General features: G+C 42.4%; 1 protein-coding gene across 2 annotated transcripts in view; it reads left to right on the top strand.

Annotated features, from left to right (window-relative positions):
* The window catches only part of ube2o (ubiquitin-conjugating enzyme E2O), a 44,495-nt gene that overhangs the window by 20,352 nt on the left and 2,978 nt on the right, over positions 1-21,165 (top strand). For both annotated transcript variants that reach the window (XM_026170475.1, XM_026170477.1), the window contains exons 2-19: positions 6,998-7,057; positions 7,377-7,487; positions 9,472-9,569; positions 9,694-9,757; positions 12,106-12,249; positions 12,756-12,865; positions 13,021-13,171; positions 13,467-13,524; positions 13,915-14,074; positions 15,588-15,743; positions 16,240-16,394; positions 16,737-16,849; positions 16,982-17,110; positions 17,589-17,678; positions 17,758-18,076; positions 18,943-19,313; positions 19,394-19,574; positions 20,188-20,324. In XM_026170475.1, coding sequence (XP_026026260.1) covers positions 6,998-7,057; positions 7,377-7,487; positions 9,472-9,569; positions 9,694-9,757; positions 12,106-12,249; positions 12,756-12,865; positions 13,021-13,171; positions 13,467-13,524; positions 13,915-14,074; positions 15,588-15,743; positions 16,240-16,394; positions 16,737-16,849; positions 16,982-17,110; positions 17,589-17,678; positions 17,758-18,076; positions 18,943-19,313; positions 19,394-19,574; positions 20,188-20,324 — 2,607 coding nt within the window. The remainder of the gene's footprint in view (positions 1-6,997; positions 7,058-7,376; positions 7,488-9,471; positions 9,570-9,693; positions 9,758-12,105; positions 12,250-12,755; positions 12,866-13,020; positions 13,172-13,466; positions 13,525-13,914; positions 14,075-15,587; positions 15,744-16,239; positions 16,395-16,736; positions 16,850-16,981; positions 17,111-17,588; positions 17,679-17,757; positions 18,077-18,942; positions 19,314-19,393; positions 19,575-20,187; positions 20,325-21,165) is intronic.

The raw sequence follows: 21,165 nt of genomic DNA on the forward strand, positions 1-21,165 counted from the left end.
TCCCTAGCAGAATTAAGGAACAGAGTGTAAATGACATAATCCAGTTACAAGGTGTACGGTGGATTAAAATTACAGTTACACATGTTAAGTGGATTATACTTTGATACCAACAGGACACTTTTAACAGCTGCCTGACCAGCGCGTTCGCACTCGGTGGTTATGTTTCTGTACCTGTGCTTTAAACGCAGCGTTTCTGACTACAGCAGCGCACTGCAGCACAAAGCACTGAAAGAATATTAATGAAGAAGAGCTGCATTTGTGGGTCTGTCCAAAAAAAGCTCTTCTCTCGGCTAAAAGCTTCAGATAAGTAGGGACAGAAGTTGGTGTGTGTACATGCTCTAATCCTGAGCTGCAGAGAAATGAGGAGATGACAAGCTGATGTTTAATCGAGTACAAGGGAACATGGCGACCTATCGATTATATCCCCTCCACACAGTCACACACACACTCAGTGGCTCCTCTCCCAGAAACCAGAGGAGTTGGGTTACAGTGTAAGATAAAGCTGAAGAGCTGGTGTGTGTGTGTGTGTGTGTGTGTGTGTGTGTGTGTGTGTGTGTGTGTGCTTGCAGGCGCTTTTCATACTGTCCTCAACAGGATGTTTGGGCATCTTTACTCATACAAACTGCAGCCATACAGTCTTCACTGTTATCTCCAGCACCTTCTTGTTGCTGTGCTCATTTCTAGTCCAACTCTTTGCAGTAAAATGAAAAATGTATTTCCAAACATTGAAGAGTTGTGTGCTGATTGTCCTGATGCAGAGTTTAGCCCTGTTTCTGAATCTCTGCTGTGCAGGCATAAAATGACCCAGAAGGTCCACACTTATCAGAAACGTTTAACATTATTGAAATGCTTGAATTTTCCTTTAGGTCAAGAGAGATGCATAATACTAAATAATAATGTAGTTGAGCTCGTTGTCACATGTATAGTAAGTTTAGGAGCCGGGAAAGCCTGGTACCATTTAGTTCCTCGTTTAACTAATTATTGTTTTAATTGGCTGAAATTATCTTTCAGCCAATTAAAACATGCTGCTATGCTTTACTGTGGAATGTATTACTTTTTTTTTTTTTTTTCCCCATTTTTATTTTATTTGGGCAGCACAGTGGTCCTGTGGGGTCCTGGGTTCTAGTCAGCCGGCTGTATTCCCTGTTCTCCCTGTAGATGTGTGGGTTCTCTGCAGGTACTCGAGCTTCCTCTCAGTCCAAAGACAGGAGTGATGTTTTGTTAATTAGTGACTCTGGCTGCAGGTGTGAGTGGCCTTCTCTCTGTGTTAGCCCAACAGTGGCGACCTGTCCAGGGTCTGGCCTCGCTATGACCCTGAAGTGGATAAGCAGTTAACAAACTAAATGGATGGATTGTGTTGATTAGTATTCTGATCAGTCAGCTCATCAGCTGATTGTTTCAGCTCTAATAATAGCAGTATTACCTGCTTACCTACACATGAGTCTGATATAAGTATATATTCCTGTTTTTCTCCATCCCCATTAGAGCAGGGCGATATGACCCAAAATATTTATCACGATATACATTTGAAAATTTGCGATAACGATATAACTGACGATATAATTGACACTAGACAAAATTCTTTACAACTCAACTTTATTAGTGCAAACAAAAAAACCATCAATGTATTTGCACTTAATGCACTTTAAAAAAGCTGCTTGTTTAAAGTTATATAAAAATTCAACAGTGCAAATGCAAATTCCTTGCTGACAGTTTAACCAAAAGGCATTTCCAGTGGCAATTGGCCGACATATCCTCAGCATAACCATTTTATTCGATTTCTACTCTCTCCTCTACTTCCATCTGCATCTGTCCAAACTCTGGTTTTTTGCCTGGTGGTTCGCTGCCACTTCTCTTCCTGCCAGTAAAGCCATCTTTTCCACTCGCCTATAGTGAAAATAGGCCCTCCCACAGGTCACCTTTTTACAGCAGGGGTTTTCAAAGTTTTCATCACTGAGTGCCAGTTTGGGAGCCAGCACCTGATTGAGTGCTGCATAGGAATGTTAAACTCTGTTGCGAGGGTGGTGGTATTTAGTGCTGGTGTTTCTTCATTTCATTCAGTCACTTTTCTCGCTTGTATGTTTTTGGACACACGGTTTAGTTGTCTAGGAACAGAGGAGGTGGTTGTCTTGAAATTAGTTGCTCATCCTGTCCATGCCTATCGTTATCCAGGGTAACTCCCGCCTTTCATTAAGGCTGTAAAATTAAAAAATGAGGCTACAAGATGGCAGCGATCAAACTGAGGACCTAACAAATGCAAAGTGAATTTGCTTTAAGCCTGAAATTCACTTTTTTATTTTCACGCAGCTCATTGTTGTTGTTTAGAGCTTCTTCATTCAGGTGAACGACTTCATGAAAGTCCGATTTTTATCACAGCAGTGTACCGTTCAGAGTTCACCTCTCATAACGCTCGGTTAACATTTACATGAGCTGTACTATTTGTGTGTCTCTGTGAATTGTGTGTCATCTTTAGAGTTTAAAAGAAGGCAAATAGGCTTTTTTTAGGTTTATTTGAAGATGTTTCACCTCTCAAGATGCTTCTTTGGGTCTAGAACTGATGGAAAGTCCCAGGTAATGAACCCCTTGTGGGGGCTGTGTTATCCTTGTTCCTTTCAAGGGTGGTTCAGTGTATTTCGTCCTAAAGGAGAATGAAAGAAGCACTCAAACACCTTCTTTTCATATTTAGAGAATCTGAAGAGCTACTTCTGGGTCACTTCCCCCATTTAGAGTCCTGTGTCTTCAGCAACGGTCCACGTCTTACAGTCTCACGTTGGTGCACTTTTGTGTTTCTGCCCTGACTGGACTCTTAACACCTAATGTAGCAATCTGAGGCATTAAAACCTCGCTCTTGCACATTTTGGTGATTTTGGACCCTGAACGTTTTCCCCCCTCAGCCGTAAAAGTCTGATGGGGTATTGTTTTGACCCTGCCGGGCACGCAAGCCGGGCACGCAAGCGACATGATCACATTCACAAACTTGTGAATGTGATCACAAAGTCACATTCACAATCACAGATCACAGAGTCGAGGTGTCACATTCACAAGTTTGTGAATGTGACACCTCGACTCTACTAAAAATCTCAAATAAGTTTGAGTCTCAGTGACCTTGACCTCAAGGTTAGAAGTCAAAGGTCAAGTTTTCTAAAAAACTTCAGAACACAGTCACGTAGCATTTTGAAATTCATGCTGTAGGTGTCTCTACTAGGAGGCTAAAGGGTACTACTGGTCACCGCCAGTATTTTTGTAGATGAATTTTTGGTAACAGCAGGTGGTGTTTTTGTCCTCTCGGGTGTAGTGCGTGGTGTTTATGCACAAACTGAACAGCGCCTGCCTCCGTGGGATTCAAAGTTTTGTTTTTGTTTATTTTTGCAGTTTGTTCCATGTAAAGGCATCAACAGCCCAACAACAACTGAGTTAGCTAGCATTATACCATTTAGTCAAGCATAACTACTGGCACTATGGAGGTAACAAAAATACTTCTAATTGTGATTATTCTACTTTTAATGATTAAAAGTAGAGTAAACTTAACATTTAAGTACAGTAAAGCAGCGGTCCCCAACCCCCGGGCCTCGGACCGGTACCGGTCCATGAGTCGTTTGGTACCGGGTCGCGAGAGTTGAGGCTCAGGTGTGAAATGTATGAGTTTCAGGGTTTTTATCGGTTTTCAGCGTTATTTTGTTATTGTTTTGATCATTAACTCGGTTTTCCTGGGTCTTTTCACGTGTGTTATGAATAAATCTTCTTTTTTTCGGTACCGGTACTAGTTTTATTTTGTTGTATTTCTCCGTGACACATTAAAGGCCGGTCCATGAAAATATTGTCGGGCATAAACCGGTCCGTGGTGCAAAAAAGGTTGGGGACCACTGCAGTAAAGCGTTTTACCGTATCTGTCAAATAAGAAATTAAAGGAATTTCCCAAGTTTGGGATAAATGAATCGTATCTTAAAGGAAGCGGTATACATATGAAAAACACAAATACAGGGAGTGCAGAATTATTAGGCAAGTTGTATTTTTGAGGAATAATTTTATTATTGAACAACAACCATGTTCTCAATGAACCCAAAATACTCATTAATATCAAAGCTGAATGTTTTTGGAAGTAGTTTTTAGTTTGTTTTTAGTTTTAGCTATTTTAGGGGGGTATCTGTGTGTGCAGGTGACTATTACTGTGCATAATTATTAGGCAACTAAACAAAAAACAAATATATACCCATTTCAATTATTTATTTTTACCAGTGAAACCAATATAACATCTCCACATTCACAAATATACATTTCTGACATTCAAAAACAAAACAAAAACAAATCAGCGACCAATATAGCCACCTTTCTTTGCAAGGACACTCAAAAGCCTGCCATCCATGGATTCTGTCAGTGTTTTGATCTGTTCACCATCAACATTGCGTGCAGCAGCAACCACAGCCTCCCAGACACTGTTCAGAGAGGTGTACTGTTTTCCCTCCTTGTAAATCTCACATTTGATGATGGACCACAGGTTCTCAATGGGGTTCAGATCAGGTGAACAAGGAGGCCATGTCATTAGTTTTTCTTGTTTATACCCTTTCTTGCCAGCCACGCTGTGGAGTACTTGGACGCGTGTGATGGAGCATTGTCCTGCATGAAAATCATGTTTTTCTTGAAGGATGCAGACTTCTTCCTGTACCACTGCTTGAAGAAGGTGTCTTCCAGAAACTGGCAGTAGGACTGGGAGTCGAGCTTGACTCCATCCTCAACCCGAAAAGGCCCCACAAGCTCATCTTTGATGATACCAGCCCAAACCAGTACTCCACCTCCACCTTGCTGGCGTCTGAGTCGGACTGGAGCTCTCTGCCCTTTACCAATCCAGCCACGGGCCCATCCATCTGGCCCATCAAGACTCACTCTCATTTCATCAGTCCATAAAACCTTAGAAAAACCAGTCTTGAGATGTTTCTTGGCCCAGTCTTGACGTTTCAGCTTGTGTGTCTTGTTCAGTGGTGGTCGTCTTTCAGCCTTTCTTACCTTGGCCATGTCTCTGAGTATTGCACACCTTGTGCTTTTGGGCACTCCAGTGATGTTGCAGCTCTGAAATATGGCCAAACTGGTGGCAAGTGGCATCTTGGCAGCTGCACGCTTGACTTTTCTCAGTTCATGGGCAGTTATTTTGTGCCTTGGTTTTTCCACACGCTTCTTGCGACCCTGTTGACTATTTTGAATGAAACGCTTGATTGTTCGATGATCACGCTTCAGAAGCTTTGCAATTTTGAGACTGCTGCATCCCTCTGCAAGATATCTCACTATTTTTGACTTTTCTGAGCCCGTCAAGTCCTTCTTTTGACCCATTTTGCCAAAGGAAAGGACGTTGCCTAATAATTATGCACACCTGATATAGGGTGTTGATGTCATTAGACCACACCCCTTCTCATTACAGAGATGCACATCACCTAATATGCTTAATTGGTAGTAGGCTTTCGAGCTACACAGCTTGGAGTAAGACAACATGCATGAAGAGGATGATGTGGACAAAATACTCATTTGCCTAATAATTCTGCACTCCCTGTATGACCTTGAACTAAACTAGCTGTTCACTGGTGTTTCATCTGTTTCATGTATGAACTCATGAAGTCCTGCATGCTGTGGTTTAAAGGTGAAGGAAATGCACAGCAAGGATGTGAGCCGGAGTTGTTTTTGGTGTTTTTGTTTTTTTGGGTTTTTTTTTTTTTTTTTAAAGGAGAAACCAAGATATCCATATAAGTGAAATAAAATCCACAGTAAAGGGCAGGGTCTATTCCTTTATCAAGGAGAAAAACTGCGATGTACAGTTGAAATGAAGACATCATTAAGACATCTCAGGGGTTAAATACGCAGCAAAACTTCTTTACATGGGCAGAAAGGGCAGTCTTCAGTAGTCCAGGCCACTTCAGCTCATGTTGCCCATGATGTCAAATTAATTTGACATCCTTTATGTAGTTTGTGTACATGATCTAGTCATATTTGGAGATCAGGCCAGCAGTTAATGGATTTTTAAAAACGTTTTAAAACGTATCCTCTCTAAAGAAAAACCCATGTGTGAACAGAGAAGGTGTATATCTATCATGGAAACTGAATTTGGACGCGGGCTGTAAATCAGTCTGATAACGGGGAGCTCACACTCCTGGTAGAACATGAGGAGTGCGTTTTATGCCGTTTACCTGCTGATCGTTTTTTAATGTTGTTCTCTAAGCATTAATTATAAACCATCTGTGTGTTGGCATCCAAAAAGCATTGAAACTCTCTATAGCTGCTGCTCAGCCATTGTTCATTACAGCAGGCATGTTTTTGTTTAGTTTTTTAATTAATTTACTGCAGGCCTGTTTTCAGTCTGGATTCCTGCGCACAGGCATGGCGTGACACAGCAGAATTCAGTTCACAGGAACAATGTTTCCCTCTGAGAGTTGATCCGATGCCAAGTTTAGTCCAACAGCTTCTGTTTTCTGCCCTCTCCGATCGCTGCAAGCTGTGACTTTGTCCGCCCCTCAGACTATCCACAAACCATTTCAGTTTTACTGGATCTGTATTCTTTTATTTCAGTGTTTTGATTAGCAATTGAAAGTGAAATTGTGTTTGCTGACTCGTCCGGTGCTGAATAAACACTCCTGCTGGCCGGCTCAGTGAAATGCGTCTCTTTGTTTGGACAGCAGAGTCGTTTATCTGCTCTCAGAGGGCGTTGCAGCTCTGCCGAGTGGTCGTGTGGGTGAGGACGGGATGCCCGTGTGACAAATTGCATAAGTAGCGCTCTTATGGTCCGAGTGCGAATAGATTTCATTGCTGGTTAATTTCCAGCTCTGTGTCCAGGCTCCATTAGAGTTATTGATGTGCAGCGTTCTCCTCTGCTGTAAGGGTTATTATAAGAAGATGATGATCCAATTTCAGTGTCACACACTCAGCAGCTTCTGTGAGCATTGAGATGTCTTAACCATGAAGTCACTCAGCTGCGTTAGCCACCATTTTCTCAAACCGTTTGCTCTTTCTCTTGCAGTTAAAACTTGAAGATCGATCGATCGTCATCAGAGACTTCGTGCGAAGAAACAACTCTAATGTGAGTGCGGCCCTCCGCCTGTTTGGAACTCTTTCACCTTCTCTCTGTCTGCGCCGCTCTCTCGTTTTCCCTCTGACAGTCACGTCACTGTTCATCACTCTGTTTCATTTGCTGCATCAGGCATGACTCGAATATTACTGCAGGTCTGCTCGTGTAGAGGACTGAAAGGAGACTCTTACCTCGTGTAACACGCAGTCTGAATACAAATGAAACATTAAGCTCTGAGGTTTTCTTCACAGTGCGAGGTCTTGTGCATGCAAAAAACTCCTAAAAGGTCTGAGGTGCTAACAGGCTGATGTGCGTCTCTGTTGTGTTTCAGGATAACCAGTGTGGCTCCGTGACCAACATGAACATCGAGTGTGCAGTGAAATTAGTTGGAACCAACTGCGTTCTGTATCCAGTCAACAGCAAAGACCTGCAGCACATCTGGGTAAGAAGATGAGCCGAAAGACCAAATTTACTAAGATTCAGTTCAGCGTGAGAACCTCTGCCCTGCTTTGCTTTAAGCTAAATTAGTTTCTCTGCTTTGCTTTCTTTTAACGTTTGTGGATGTTTGACGTGAGGAGAATTCAACTTAAGCACTCAGTGACACGTTCTTGCCTTAAACAGTCCTATATAAATAATCTATACTTTACTCAAGTTAACTGCTTTTCTTACTGCAAGCAAAGGCTTCTAATAACAGGGAAGGTGGTCCTGGTCAGAACAACTTTCCTAAATTGACCTCTAGAGACTCTGTAGCTTCATATGGGGACATTGCATTTTGGCTTTTCTGCACTTTATACTTGCCTCTGCTGTGTTAGGCTCTTAAGCAAGCCTATAACAAACTAAAAATAATTACTTTCAGAAACGATACTTACCAGGTTTGACTAATCCCAGTTAGCTGGGAGAAACAGTGAAAGTGGAAATGCTGAGACCAGTGAAATAAAAGTCCTGTTTGAGACCTCTCGCGTGATGTTTACACACCTTTGAATTATGTAACACATAAAGATATAAAGCATGCACGACCACCTTAAATGTGTTTTACATCAGCCGCATTTGAGGAGTAAGAAAAAAGCTCTTTTTCACACTAACCGGTATGTGTGTGCTATTATTATTATTATTATTATTATTAATAAAAGCATTTTATGCACCTACAAATCTTTTTATAATAAAAATGCAGGAAGTGTGTTTAGTTTTAGTCTTCAGTCAGATTCATCCACACGTCCGACCTGATGGAAACAGTGGTGCAAAAGTTTGACATTTGACCTTCTTAGAGTGGAGTATCTCTCCAGTATCTCTGCTGTTCTAAGCATCTTCCTAATAGGACCTGTAACGTATTAATAAGAAAACACACACATGAATAGAAACGGCATTAAAAGGAAACATTTTTAAACAGGCCGACAGGAGCAAACCAGCTCTGGAAACAAACTGATGTTAAACTGAATGGAAAACGCAAAGCTGGAACTCACAGTGCGAGTCTGGCTCATAGCTGCTAACTAGCCTTTGCTCTCACACACAGATGCTTTCACAGCACTGCATGGGTTTAGTCTTTATTTCCTTTTCTGAGATCAAATGCGGTGCACAGCACTCCTGTAGCTGTTTTACCGACTGTTGGATTCGTCTACAAACCTTACAGCTGATTTCAGTAACATAATCACTGCTGTCCTGTCAGCTGCACTTCACAGGGACAGCAGAGAGTCACTCACTTCCCACAACAAGTGCTAACGAGGCGATCTTCTTAAAAAGGTCACCGTCCGCGCACGTTTGTTGTGCACATTGCAGAAATTTAAGCACTGAAGTGCAGAAATAAATTCTAATACTTTGACATTTAAATCAGATTTCGTTACCTCAAACTGTGCCTTTGAGGGGGTGACCATACATTTAACTCTGATTGGTCCAAATATACAGTGTTTTTCAAGCTTATAAGACCACTAACCAATGTAAGGTTTATGCCACAGCTGCCCAGAGGTTTCTTGTTTTTATGAGTAATTGTTGAGTAAATTAAACCCTATCTTAAGGAAATTTAAAGGGATTGAAAGCACATTTTAAAAGTGATTTTTCCTTTATTGAAAGGCCAGAACATCTTTGGTGGAAGACAAATGTTTGTATGTGCAGGAAAACCCAGATGAATATCAACAAATGTGGATGGAAACTACTCTAAAGATCATTTCTGGCATCAGTCATTAAGAGGATTAAATGCACCTTTTGTTACGTTTGAGTAAACGATGGACACAAAATGATGTAATTGGATGTTGTTATCCAAAGTTGTCCTCATATTGTTGGATTTTAGATACATTTACTATATTCAGTTTCTCTTAAGCAGTCAGGTTACACCGAGGAGCAGAATGTAGTCGAGTCGAGAAGAAAAAGCCCTTCATAAGTTAATTCTCTGACACAGTGTGAAGCTGATGTGCTCCTGCTGTTGTTGCTTTCAGTCTTTCATGTACGGCGACTACATCGCCTACGACTTCTGGCTGGGGAAAGTGTACGACCTGACCAATCACATCATCCTCAAGCTGTCCAATGGAGCCAGGTAAAGCGTGCGTGCGTGCGTGTGCAGGCAGTGTGTACTGTGACCATGTGACGGTCTGTTGGATCGCGTGAACGTACGTCGATCGGTGCCACATCCAGTGAATGTCTCGTCTCGCTCCCTCCAGGTGCTCCATGAGCGTGGAAGACGGTGCCAAGCTTTATGATGTCTGTCCACACGTCAGTGATTCGGTACGTAGCCACCGGCTCTGATCTGTCACTTCAGGTACATTCGCTTTGTTCGTGTGTTGTCCCGGCTGCTGCTCAGAGGTCATAGCCCCCACAGAGGCTGAAATTTAAGTGACAGCTGTCTGTTCACCATTTTTTTTTTTTTTTTTGTGTGTGTGAAATTGTTAAAATTAAGTTTGAACATGCTCTGATAATGCTGTCCCTCTCCACTCGTGCTGCTCCCGTCTTTGTATTTTATTTCTTCTGGTGCTCGCTGTTATTTGAGGATCAGTCCTCAGCTTCAGGTGTCCAGGAGCCTGTACTATGGAGCAGAATTTTAGGCTTAGTAGATAACTTCAGATTTAATCCCGGGCTTACCCTGACACGAAGGTGCCGCAGGTCCAAACTGCTCTGTGGAGGGTTATGTTTGAGATAAAAGAAGCACACATAAAAGCAGCACATACAGTGGGGCAAAAAAGTATTTAGTCAGCCACCGATTGCGCAAGTTCCCCCACTTAAAATGATGACAGAGGTCAGTAATTTGCACCAGAGGTACACTTCAACTGTGAGAGACAGAATGTGAAAAAAAAATCCATGAATCCACATGGTAGGATTTGTAAAGAATTTATTCGTAAATCAGGGTGGAAAATAAGTATTTGGTCACCTCAAACAAGGAAAATCTCTGGCTCTCACAGACCTGTAACGTCTTCTGTAAGAAGCTTTTCTGTCCCCCACTCGTTACCTGTATGAATGGCACCTGTTTGAACTCATCATCTGTATAAAAGACACCTGTCCACAGCCTCAAACAGTCAGACTCCAAACTCCGCCATGGCCAAGACCAAAGAGCTTTCGAAGGACACCAGGAAAAGTATTGTAGACCTGCACCAGACTGGGAAGAGTGAATCTACAATAGGCAAGCAGCTTGGTGTGAAAAAATCAACTGTAGGAGCAATCATCAGAAAATGGAAGACATACAAGACCACTGATAATCTCCCTCGATCTGGGGCTCCACGCAAGATCTCATCCCGTGGGGTCAAAATGATCATGAGAACGGTGAGCAAAGATCCCAGAACCACACGGGGGGACCTGGTGAATGACCTGCAGAGAGCTGGGACCAAAGTAACAAAGGTCACCATCAGTAACACACTACAACGGCAGGGAATCAAATCCCGCAGTGCCAGACGTGTTCCGCTGCTGAAGCCAGTGCATGTCCAGGCCCGTCTGAAGTTTGCCAGAGAGCACATGGATGATACAGCAGAGGATTGGGAGAATGTCATGTGGTCAGATGAAACCAAAGTAGAACTTTTTGGTATAAACTCAACTCGTCGTGTTTGGAGGAAGAAGAATACTGAGTTGCATCCCAAGAACACCATACCTACTGTGAAGCATGGGGGTGGAAACATCATGCTATGGGGCTGTTTTTCTGCCAAGGGGACAGGACGACTGATCCGTGTTAAGGACAGAATGAATGGGGCCATGTATCGTGAGATTTTGAGCCAAAACCTCCTTCCATCAGTGAGAACTTTGAAGATGAAACGAGGCTGGGTCTTCCAACATGACAATGATCCAAAACACACCGCCCGGGCAACAAAGGAGTGGCTCCGTAAGAAGCATTTGAAAGTCCTGGAGTGGCCTAGCCAGTCTCCAGACCTCAACCCCATAGAAAATCTGTGGTGGGAGTTGAAAGTCCGTGTTGCTCGGCGACAGCCCCAAAACATCACTGCTCTCGAGAAGATCTGCATGGAGGAATGGGCCAAAATACCAGCTACTGTGTGTGCAAACCTGGTAAAAACCTATAGTAAACGTTTGACCTCTGTTATTGCCAACAAAGGTTATGTTACAAAGTATTGATTTGTATTTTTGTTATTGACCAAATACTTATTTTCCACCCTGATTTACGAATAAATTCTTTACAAATCCTACCATGTGGATTCATGGATTTTTTTTTTCACATTCTGTCTCTCACAGTTGAAGTGTACCTCTGGTGCAAATTACTGACCTCTGTCATCATTTTAGGTGGGGGAACTTGCACAATCGGTGGCTGACTAAATACTTTTTTGCCCCACTGTACTAATGCTGGCATTTCCAGGAAAGATGATGAGGATGAGAGGGTCTGCGCTTTCAGAGGCCCAAAGTTTTAGTCTTTCCCTGATGAGCATCATTATGAAGTATAGATCATTCATCCCATTGCTGACTTTTTTTCTTTCCTCACGGTTTTGTGCAGCTTCAAGAAAAACAAATTAAAAATGTACTTGGCATTGTGTGTTTAATAAAAGTTACATTGATGAAGCTTCATACATGTACTTGTATCTTTGTTATGTTGCGCTCTCACTTCTTGGTTTTGTGACGTTCTTGTTGTTTTTGGGATCCAGGGTCTGTTCTTTGACGAGGCGTACGGCTTTTACCCGGGACAGGTCCTGATTGGTCCCGCCAAAGTTTTCTCCAATGTCCAGTGGCTGTCAGGGGTCAAACCTGTGCTCAGCAGGAAGTGCAAGTTCAGGGTGGTGGTAGAAGAGGTACACAATCTTTTCTTTTATGCAGCAGCCACATTATGTGAGATGGAAAGCAACTCGTTTAGGGTTCGTTGGTTATTATATAAGTTTGTTATGCCTTGAAACTTTTCTCCTTTGAATAATAAGCGACTGAATTTAAATTAAAATCTTTGGATGAACATTTTGAATTCTTCCCTTCTGTATAAAATAAGAAAATGCTCTTTGATTTTAATCACACCAACAGCTGTTGGACCACCTGGGGCCCTTTCTAAAAAAATGGGAAGAAACAGTAAAACCATTAAGTGAATTATTTATCTTAATTTAAGCCTTTTGGGGATTTTTTTGTAATTAAAATGTTTATTTACTTTTACAGCGAAAGCTAGCGATCACTCGAGAGATGAATTCAGGCAGATGGAACAATATTCTTTTAATTAACACGTTCAGTTGTTTTTAATGAATTGGAGTCTATGTGTAAATGTACTTCTTCATGAATGTAAACACTCACTTGGATGTCATCTTGCTTCCTTCAGGTGAAGGTGGTGGAGCTGAAAGTGACGTGGATCACCAAGAGCTACTCGCCCAAAGGTTCTGACAGCGTTTATCCGCCTGCCTCCACCATCACACAGGAAAACCTCTGCAGGTCAGTGCAGTGACTCATCCACACGTGCCCACTGCAGCTACGTCTGCCTCCGTACACAAGCTGCTCTTGTTACCGTTGCTTATTGGGTGCAGTTTGCATCGTGTATTGATATCGTTTAGATTTTAAGTTAAAGTCATTCTCCCGTTTGGATTTAGGGTGAGGCGTCTGGGCTACTACGACCACACCCAGAGGCAGCTGGGAGAGAGGGCCCTCTACGTATTCCCGGCCAAAGGTGATGCCACACGCATCACCTGTGATGGACCTGAGGGCGCCCCTGTTTTGCCTGAAGACCCTGTTGCCAGAAAGGTGTGGATAAACTTGCACTGGTCTTTTCATGTGTTCTTAATTGGTTGTTTCCTTCTGTAAAGAGCTATTTTTTTTCCCCAGAGAAGCACATTAGCACCTTAAACCAGCTGCTTTACACAAGAGCGGGGACGATCTCTGATGCTGGTGTATTTTCAGAGTGTTGCTCTCGAATGTTTGTTAACACTCAGTGTTAGAAGGACTGATAGCACCTAAAAACACTCTTTGATCATCTTCAAGCCTTTGCTCTATCTCACTGCTTGTGTGTGTGTGTGTGTGTGCGTGTGCGTGTGCGCAGTTGAAAAGGATGTTCAAGAAGGATTCTGGGAAGAAGACAGAGAACGCCGAATTACAAGGTGCCAAAACATCCAGAAGATCATAAAACACACACCCAGTAATACAGCATGTATCAAAAAGAGATCAGATTCAGAGAACTTTAAGAGGTGGAAGGATTCAGTCCCTTTTAATTTAAAAAAACATTTTTTTAAGGAGAATATTCTTGAGTCTATAATCTCCCCACCTCCTTATATTGTTTATTTCCAGTGGCTCTTATATACAATTCTAGCGTATATAAATAACCAGGTTTTGTACTATAGAGCCTCACCTGGTTTACAGAACCATAACTTCTTTGTTGCTAATTAAATTCTTTCTCAAATAGAATTTTGATGATTTTTCCTTTTGACTGGATGAATGTAAATAATCCTTTTTTAAATGTATTTATTTTTTTACTTTGTTTCTCCCTGTAGGCGAGCACAGATCTGAACAGACCGACTCGAATCATCCCAACAACAACAACGGTCCCGCGGTTCCCGTTCAGAACGCTCCGGACTCGCAGAACGACGCCTCGGCTGAACACGGCGAGCAGGACGCTGATGACGAGGCTGCAGAGGAAACCGACGACACCAGGTCAGGGTCCTAGTTATTACCCTTTACAAAAACATTTATGCTGTCTAATTTATCTATAAGCAATTCTAAAATGCTCTAATATAATTTATTATAGCTTTGAGTCATTTTTATTCAAATTTAAGAAATTAAAAACTTGACACAATCCTTGTCAGTTTCCTTTAATAATAAGAAAAGTATCATTTATAATGTAAGGCATGTTTGAATGAATTCTGTGTTATGGTTTGGTAGAATCTCAACGATGTCTTTTTTTTTTTTTTTCATCTTTTATTTCTGTGCTTTTAAAACAAACATCTATACAAACCGCTTCTTTGTAGATGTAAATAATTTTAAAATTCATAGTTAATTCGTGTGATATTTAATTTTTTTTTGAAAACATAAGTGAGGGCTTACCATTTTGGTCTAAAACTAAATGGAGGAGAATTAGGTTGACAGTAGGAAACGCTTTTAATATATATTTGTGATGATCCTCGTGAGTGGTTCAGTTAGATTACAGAGGTTACAGAGGGGGTTTTTTTGCATTAGGAAATAAAAAGTCAGCTTTCTGTTATGTCAGAGTTGCTGCTAATTATTCTGCTTATTGTAATTAATCAGCTGAGATGCCCGGCAGATGTTTAGGTTCAGTGTACATCATTAATACAGCTGAGCTGCTTGTTAATTAAAATCAGTCGTGTGTGTGTGTGTGTGTGTGTGTGTTTACATATCTTTGTGGGGACCAAAAATTGTAAGTTTACTATGCTTGTGGGACCAACAGCCCTTATGGGGACAAAATCCAGGTCCCACGAGTTTGAAGGCATTTTGAGACTCAAAATGTGGTTTCAGTGTCAGGGTTGCAATAAGGTTATGGGTAGGTTTAGGCTAAGTGGCTAGAAAAAGCATTATGTCAATTATGTCCCCACAAAGATATGAAAACACAGCGTAAGTGTGAGATTCTGGGGAAAGTGAGATATCGGACAGCTCTACACATTTTAACTCTGTATTATATTAAACTGAAAGGGATGTAAATGTGTTTTGTTGGAAACCAGAGAGACTAAAGCCTGGTTTAGAGAAAGTAACAGTTCAGCTGAATCATCGTGTCTCGAACCAAAGACGGTCCCAGGACATGCATGTTGGGTTAATTGGTGACTCTAAATTGGTCATGGACATGAAGACTAAATGCTTAGAGTGCACAAAATAAAGTGCTGTATGCGCGTGTGAGTAAACAGTCCAAAGTGGAAATTTGAGCGGGAAAAACTGCTCTAAATGTGACTTCAACATCACGTGGAGCTTAAAAGCTTCATAAATGTGGGATTTATTGCAGATCTGTTGCACAGTTGTGTCTAAAATGTTTCCTGTATGTGTTGAGCGCATAAATTTATTGTTAAACACTGGACCCACTTTGTTTCTCATCATTTTATTACAGTTCAGACCAAAGACATCACTCAGTAAACCTAATACTGAGGGGAAAAATGAGTTTTTGCATGCTTAATACACAGAAAATTGCATTTGCATAAAGAACTTGTTTCCCTCGCTGCAGCTCTTTAACGTCATCAGCGAGCTCCACAGCCTCCTCTCAGAGCGGCGGTCTGGGAACCAACCGCAAGAAGAGCATCCCGCTCTCCATCCGCAACCTGAAGAGGAAGCACAAGAAGAAGAGGACAAAGTTCTCCCGCGAATTCAAGCCCGGAGACCGGTGGGTTAAAATCACAAACGCCGGCACACGAGAGTAAATTCCATCTAGTTTCTTCTGTTTGTCACCAGAGTTAGCAGTCCACTGTTTATGTTTTTAGAGTTGTCTGTAAAAGACGTGGGAATGACACCTGTTCCTGTTAAATTTGCAGCTGCTTTCTCGGAAAGACCTGCCATCTCTCGCTTTGACTGCATGTCTGTCCATCCAGCTCTCATTTGTCTAAGGGTTTGCGACTCGATTCGTCAAGTCTTTCAGTAATGGTGTCATTTCCTCAACCACACAGACACACTCATACTCTGCTCACACGCTGCATTTGAGGTTAAGTGTAAGAGTGTTCCACTTTTGTACTGCACACTGTTATCACAATGGATGCAGCAGGACCAGACGGATGGCAGTGAAGCAGGATAAAAGTCATCTGAGGAAAACTGAGAAATCGGAGAGAAGATTGAGGTCTCTGCTGTCTTTTTCTTCTTTTTTTTTTTTTTTTTTTTTTTTGCAGAGTGGCAGTGGAAGTCGTATCCACGAATACCACGGCTGATGTGATGTGGAAGGACGGCCGGGTGGAGAAGGGGATCCGATCGAACGACCTCTACCCCATCCAGCACCTGGACAGCCACGAGTTTTGCCCCGGCGACTTTGTAGTAGATAAACGACGTAAGGAAAAGCTTTTATCTCAGATTTGATCTCAGATTGGTGGGTATTTTTGTGTATGGGCCTCTCTGCCACTTAGTACCTGCAGTATGTAGGTCATTTTCTGTAACTGTGCCAAAGCGTCTCTGTAAAATGGACTGAATACACCGGGATTAACATCACAATGGTGATGTTACAGTCATGTACGGTAGTGCCATTCGGCAAATGAAAATGTTTTTATGTAGAATCCATAGAGGTTAACTTCACATCATAATATTCTTTAAAACGGGAATCCAAAAAGTACAGATATTTGTGTTTTACAGAGTTTACTTTGATCTCTAAGCTATGCATGTGTGCTCACCTCAGCCCAAGCGCTGCAGGACCCCGGGGTGTACGGCATGATCCAGTCTGGCGATCACAAAGGCAGAACGTGTGTGGTGAAATGGATCAAACTGAACTCCACCAGTGACGACGTGGAGGTCAGTCAGGAGGAAAAACAGCGATTGTGATTTAAAGCTTGTGAAAATCACAAGCTTTAATGTTTGAATGTTTGTGGGCGACAGAGGTACGAGGAGAAACAGGCCATAAACGTTTGTTTCTGTGTTGTTTAGGTCATCGGTTTGGAGGAGGATGTCAGTGTCTACGACATCGCTGATCATCCGGACTTTCACTTCCGCACGACCGACATCGTCATCAGAATATGGAACTCGGAAAACGGACAGAACGACTGTGAAAATGAGGTAAAGTGATGCGACCGACCGCCCAACACACGAAACACTCAGTTTTGTTTTATTTTTTTGTTTTTTTTAAGAGTCATGAAAATGACGCGTGTCTTTCTCCTGGACTGTAAAGGTTATGAGAACTCAAATCCAGACAAATCAAGTCCACTTGTTAAGCCCACCTTCTTTGTAAGTTGAGGGCCTTCAGGGCTTCATTCATCAAGTTGTTATACAGAAAAATCGTAACGGCTGATTCTGAGGAGGTCAGGTGGAAATTTCTTTTCAGATTTGGGTGATTTTTACATGGAGTGAACCTCTACTGATTCCCAGCCTCGAAACAGTTTGCTTCTTTTGCACCTCTCCGTGGGGAAAAGTCAATATCAAATCCTAAAAAGGCTTTTTAGGCAGTACTTCACACACTAGCTGCTGCACTTTTGTCCCTCTTAGTCTTCATATTGTATTGTTGCTGATAATCGTCCCTATATTTGCCTCCTTTCAGACGTCAGTCGGTCAGGTGTACAGGGTGGATGTAAGCAGCAAAGTAGAGGTGGTGTGGGCAGACAATTCGAGGACCATTGTCCTGCCACAGGTAAGCAATTGAAGCTCATTGTGATGTCTGCGTAATCGCAGGTGAAACGTTTGTTTCTGACCCCCGATCGCTCTTGCAGCACCTCTACAACGTGGAATCGGAGATCGAGGAGACGGACTACGACTCGGTGGAAGAAACGAGCAGCGTTCTGTCGACCGAGGAGTGGGAGGACGAGAGCGACAGCTGGGAGACAGACAACGGTCTGACCCCAGAGGACGACAGCCACGTGAACAACGCGGATGCCACGGATACTGCAACGCCGACCCCGACGCCCACTGGCTCCACGACATTCATCATCCCACCGCAGGAGGGCAGCAAAGCCGGGGTTACCAGCCCCACCAAAGGAGTCTCAGGAGAGGAGGGCGAAGCGTCTATGGCGAGTCCTGCTTCTGGTGGAGGTAGGAACTCATTGGAAGAAGTTTCATCCACACAAAAAAAATATTAGTCTGGTCTTACGAGCTTATTTCAGACAGCTGTCATCAACAGCTGCAGAAAAAAGCTGCTGGTTGCAGCTGGATGGAGCTGTAACCAGTCAGCCATTAAATGGACCATGTGACGAACCACAGAGAAACAAGAAACCAACAGATGTTGGTTTATGAGCTCTCAGATACATCTGCCATCAAACTTTATAGTGCAGTTCATGTCTTTAGGCAAGTATTATGTATTCCAGTCACACGCTGCTCTAAAATTCTGCAAAACATCTCAGTATTTATCTTGATGGCATTTTCCTATATTATATTTCTCGCCTCTAGTTGTAGTTCACTATGACTCATCCACCGTCCTGCTGCCTTAAATACTTGTTAGATCAGCATGTTTGTTTATTAATCTGAAAATAACCCTCAACATGTTCAAATTTTCTTCTTTTTTGAATACTGGATGCTAAAAACTATGATACCTGGCTGTTTAAAAAAAAAAAGAAATTAACCTATAAACTGAAGACTCGTGGATGTTTTTCATGCAAAGAGTGAAGATATTAAAAAATATATAATGTGACGTCGTTTCTGGTATTTTGGTGGAATTTGTTGACCACATTTTATGGATTTATTTGCATTTATTTTGACTAGTTTGTGTATATAAAACAGTATATTTAAACCCCTTATAAAAAAATAAAAATAAGTCAAATGGAGCAAAAACAATAAAAAAAAATTTGATGCAGTCAATAATCAAAATCACACGGTGCTTTCGCATCAAAGAAACAGTTTCTGTCTTTTGCTGTAAACTGCTTTTGTGGTCATTTTGTCGGCTTGTGTCTGAACCGCTGCAGGAGGAGCTGTGAACGGAGCGGAGAAACCCGGTAAGGATGGAGCCTCTCGGGGCTTCAGGGAGTTGAAAGAGGCGCTGAAGATCCTGGAGAGCTTGAAGAATATGACTGTGGAGCAGCTCTGGACCGGTGGCTCCCCAACCTCCCCGACCTCCGTCGAACCCGCTTCCATGACTAACGTGGCGAGTTCGGTGACGCCGACGACCCAAGAAAAACCGACCAAGGAGAAACGCTTCCTAGACGATATCAAGAAGCTCCAGGAAAACCTGAGGAAGACTCTGGACAACGTGGCCATCGTGGAGGAGGAGAAGATGGAAGCTGTGGTGGAGGCAGTGGGGAGTGTGGGAGCAGGGATGGAGGCGGGTGTTAAACAGGTGTGTACAATCATTTTGCTCTTACCTCGTTTAGATATCTCCGCTCATTAGACCGCGTCTTACCTGTCGCTGCGTTACAGGCAGAGAGAGCTGGAGATGAAAAGCCCCAGCAGGAGGCGCAGACACCCGTAGGTCAGCAGGAGTGGCCCAGTGAGATTCTCAGTGACACGCCGGTACTGTGCCAGCAGAGCGGCGGCAAACCCGGTGTGACATTTACCAGTGCCAAGGGGGAGGTGTTCTCGGTGCTAGAGTGGGCACCAGGTAAGACATTCAGATGTGTAACCTGTGACTCTCTTCCCCTCCCACGCTTGTTGTCTTTGTTTTACACCATCTATCCTCCTCCAGATCTCCTTTGGTTTTATTTTTCCAGTGTCTTGATCTTTACTGAACCTTGCTCGACTGTCTGAGGCAGGAATTTCTGTCTGTTAACTTTACAAAGAAAAAGTACTGACAAACCACATAAATGCGCTGAGATGTTGCTGTTGGTTTTTCTCCAGAGCTGAAAAATGAAGTAAACTTGAAATGTTAAAAAATAGAGACAACAGAAGTTTATTTACAGCCTGCAGGAAAACCGTTATGGCCTCTGCGGATGGTTTCCCAAACTCGCCGTAGCTGATAACTAAACACCCCGCCCCCTCATCCAAATATGGTCAATTTTGGCTCCAAAACACAAACACAGCTGCGGCCAAAACACAGATGTTGAGTCCATGTTTGCTTTATATGGTTTATGGGCACAATCGGGTGGTTTACATCATCGGTGTAGCTGAACCTGTAAGTCCAGTAGAGACCTGCTCAGTTAATTGTGTAGATTTCTTTCTTACTGTGGTCGTGTTCAGTCATCATTCGTCGCCGTCCTCCTTTCTGTCTCTCACAGAAACTCACTCGTTTAAGAAAATGGAGTTCCAGCCTGCGGAGGCGAAGAAGTTCTTCAGCACGGTGAGGAAGGAAATGGCTCTGCTAGCGACATCGCTGCCTGATGGCATCATGGTCAAAACCTTTGAGGACCGCATGGTGGGTTTCCTGTCATTAATGCCGGGAAAGTAAAGCAGTGCATGCTTTTATTGTCATTTTTCAGAATTAAACTTTTCTGCTTTTCCTGATTTTCCACCTTTGGTTTCTTCTCGGAAACAGAAAGTTTGTGAGCGTGTCTGAAGGCTTAAAAGGGGAGGAGCTAAATTGTCTTGTTTACAGTGTAGATTAATTGAAGAGCTGAGTTGAAGGTTGCGTAAAAGCTGAGGATTATTTTGAACTGTAGGTTATGCAAAGCTAGTGTAGTGGAGTCAAAGAGTAAAAATATGGAGCAGGAAATGATCCCAATCATTAAACAGATTATTCTTCTTTAGTAATATGCTCCAAATTTGGACGGTTTCATTTAATGCTGGAAAATCTGTAGATTTACTAAAAGACACTAAACAAGGACACAAATTTACCACCACCTTCATATTTAGGTGAAATCAACCATTTGTAGATATGTAGTAATTCAAAAGCCTTTGTTTTTCTCCGCTGTATTAAAAAAATGCCTTCAGCAGAGATTCAAGGCCACAAATGTGCAGAAAATATTTTCATTCCTTTTACACAACTTACATTTTTAAGTTGGAAAAAGTCGTTTTGACAGCATAAAATTAAATTGCTAGTTCTTAAAAGCCTCATGATCACTAATGGGCCTTTTTCAAACCCAAATGCCAGCATGAGGTTTAAAAGTATTAATAAAAGAATAAATATTTAAAAAATTACAGGGAATGAAAGGTAGAAGCAGCCAGGCTTTACTCTTACGTCTGCTGCGCTGTACTTTGTTCTGCTATCTCATATGTATTCTCCTGCAGACGCCTGAACATCGGCCTCCTTTAGATTA

The sequence above is a fragment of the Astatotilapia calliptera genome, chromosome 6, assembly GCF_900246225.1.
Source record: "Astatotilapia calliptera chromosome 6, fAstCal1.2, whole genome shotgun sequence".
NCBI classification, from domain to species: Eukaryota; Metazoa; Chordata; class Actinopteri; order Cichliformes; family Cichlidae; genus Astatotilapia; species Astatotilapia calliptera.